This window comes from Chanos chanos, chromosome 14 (assembly GCF_902362185.1).
Source record: "Chanos chanos chromosome 14, fChaCha1.1, whole genome shotgun sequence".
NCBI classification, from domain to species: domain Eukaryota; kingdom Metazoa; phylum Chordata; class Actinopteri; order Gonorynchiformes; family Chanidae; genus Chanos; species Chanos chanos.
Genome location: NC_044508.1, coordinates 1,140,837 through 1,141,996, shown reverse-complemented (window position 1 = coordinate 1,141,996; position 1,160 = coordinate 1,140,837). Strand labels below are relative to the sequence as shown.

Sequence of the window (1,160 nt, the reverse complement as noted above, 5' to 3'; positions counted from 1 at the left end):
GAAATAGACCTGGTGACGTAACAGGTGTCCAGTAATAATGGGAAGTGTGTCGTTAACATTGCTGTGTAAACTGAGTGGGTGTTAGTCACAGTGTCGGTCTACTGTGGAGTTTGAAACGAGCAGTTTTCGTGTCCACCCGTTAAACAATGGGATGCACTGAGGTATGATCCAGAGAGAGCAGAGAGCTCACCCAGCTCCACATCTCATGATCTCACTGTATCAGCCAGTAGCCTTTTTACTCACACCTTTCCAACGGGACAGGTCCAATAATATGAGATGGAAATAGTCCATGTTTTATGTTTTGTCATTGGTGGAAAGAGCCATCGTCCTTTTATGTAGTTGAAAAGAAGAAAGTGTTGCGTCTGATGTCGTCTGGTGTGAATGGGACTCTGTGTTTTAAGTGTTGACCTGACCCTCCTGCTCCTCGAGTAGATGGAACAGTTACTTTTGCAAAAGATGTTGTCACGTACGGTGTTGTCTGATGGTGCTTGTTTGTTTTGTTTTTTTTTTTGTTTGCTCATGTACAGAATGGTCCTATCATAAGCAGAGACACTGGGCGATGTCTGGAGGTGGAGATGTCCAAAGACGTGAACTTTGGTCTGCGGCTGGTTGTACAGAGGTGCACGGGCCAGAAATGGATGATCCGGAACTGGATAAAGCACCCCAGACACTGAGCAGCACCTCAACAGACAAAAATATTCCTTTTTTAATCCCGCCGTTGTAGGTCCACTGAAGACAGACTTTTAGCCTTCTGACAGAGAAAGGCTTCTCCACTGATGGACGGAAGAGCAGAAATGCAAGTGGTTCACCACAGACTTCACGTGGCCTCCTGAAGGGCGAAATGCTTTCAGTGGCCAAGTCTTAAGATGAAATACCATCAGCGAGGGAATTTTCAGCCAAGCCGCGGGGATAAACAGTATGACCACGCAACAAGTTACACAGCCTGAAACGTTCTCAATTTCAAAACACTCTATCAACCGTACAGTCTCCAAAAACATCATTCTCTCCCTCGGACAAAACTCTCTATCAACCGTACAATCTCCAAAAACATCATTCTCTCCCACGGACAAAACTCTAGAGAAAAAAAAAAGAAGAAGAAGAAGAAATATTGCCATAGAATAAAAAAGTCTCAAAAGAAAAAAAAGTAGCTTATGTTGCAA

At 44.1% G+C, this 1,160-nt stretch overlaps 1 protein-coding gene across 1 annotated transcript in view; it reads left to right on the top strand.

The window, feature by feature from the left end:
- Positions 1-674, top strand: part of galnt9 (polypeptide N-acetylgalactosaminyltransferase 9) — a 65,608-nt gene extending 64,934 nt beyond the window's left edge. Inside the window, exon 11 of the mRNA XM_030791622.1 lies at positions 528-674. Within this exon, the coding sequence (XP_030647482.1) occupies positions 528-674 (147 nt within the window). The remainder of the gene's footprint in view (positions 1-527) is intronic.
- The last annotated feature ends 486 nt before the right edge of the window (positions 675-1,160 follow it).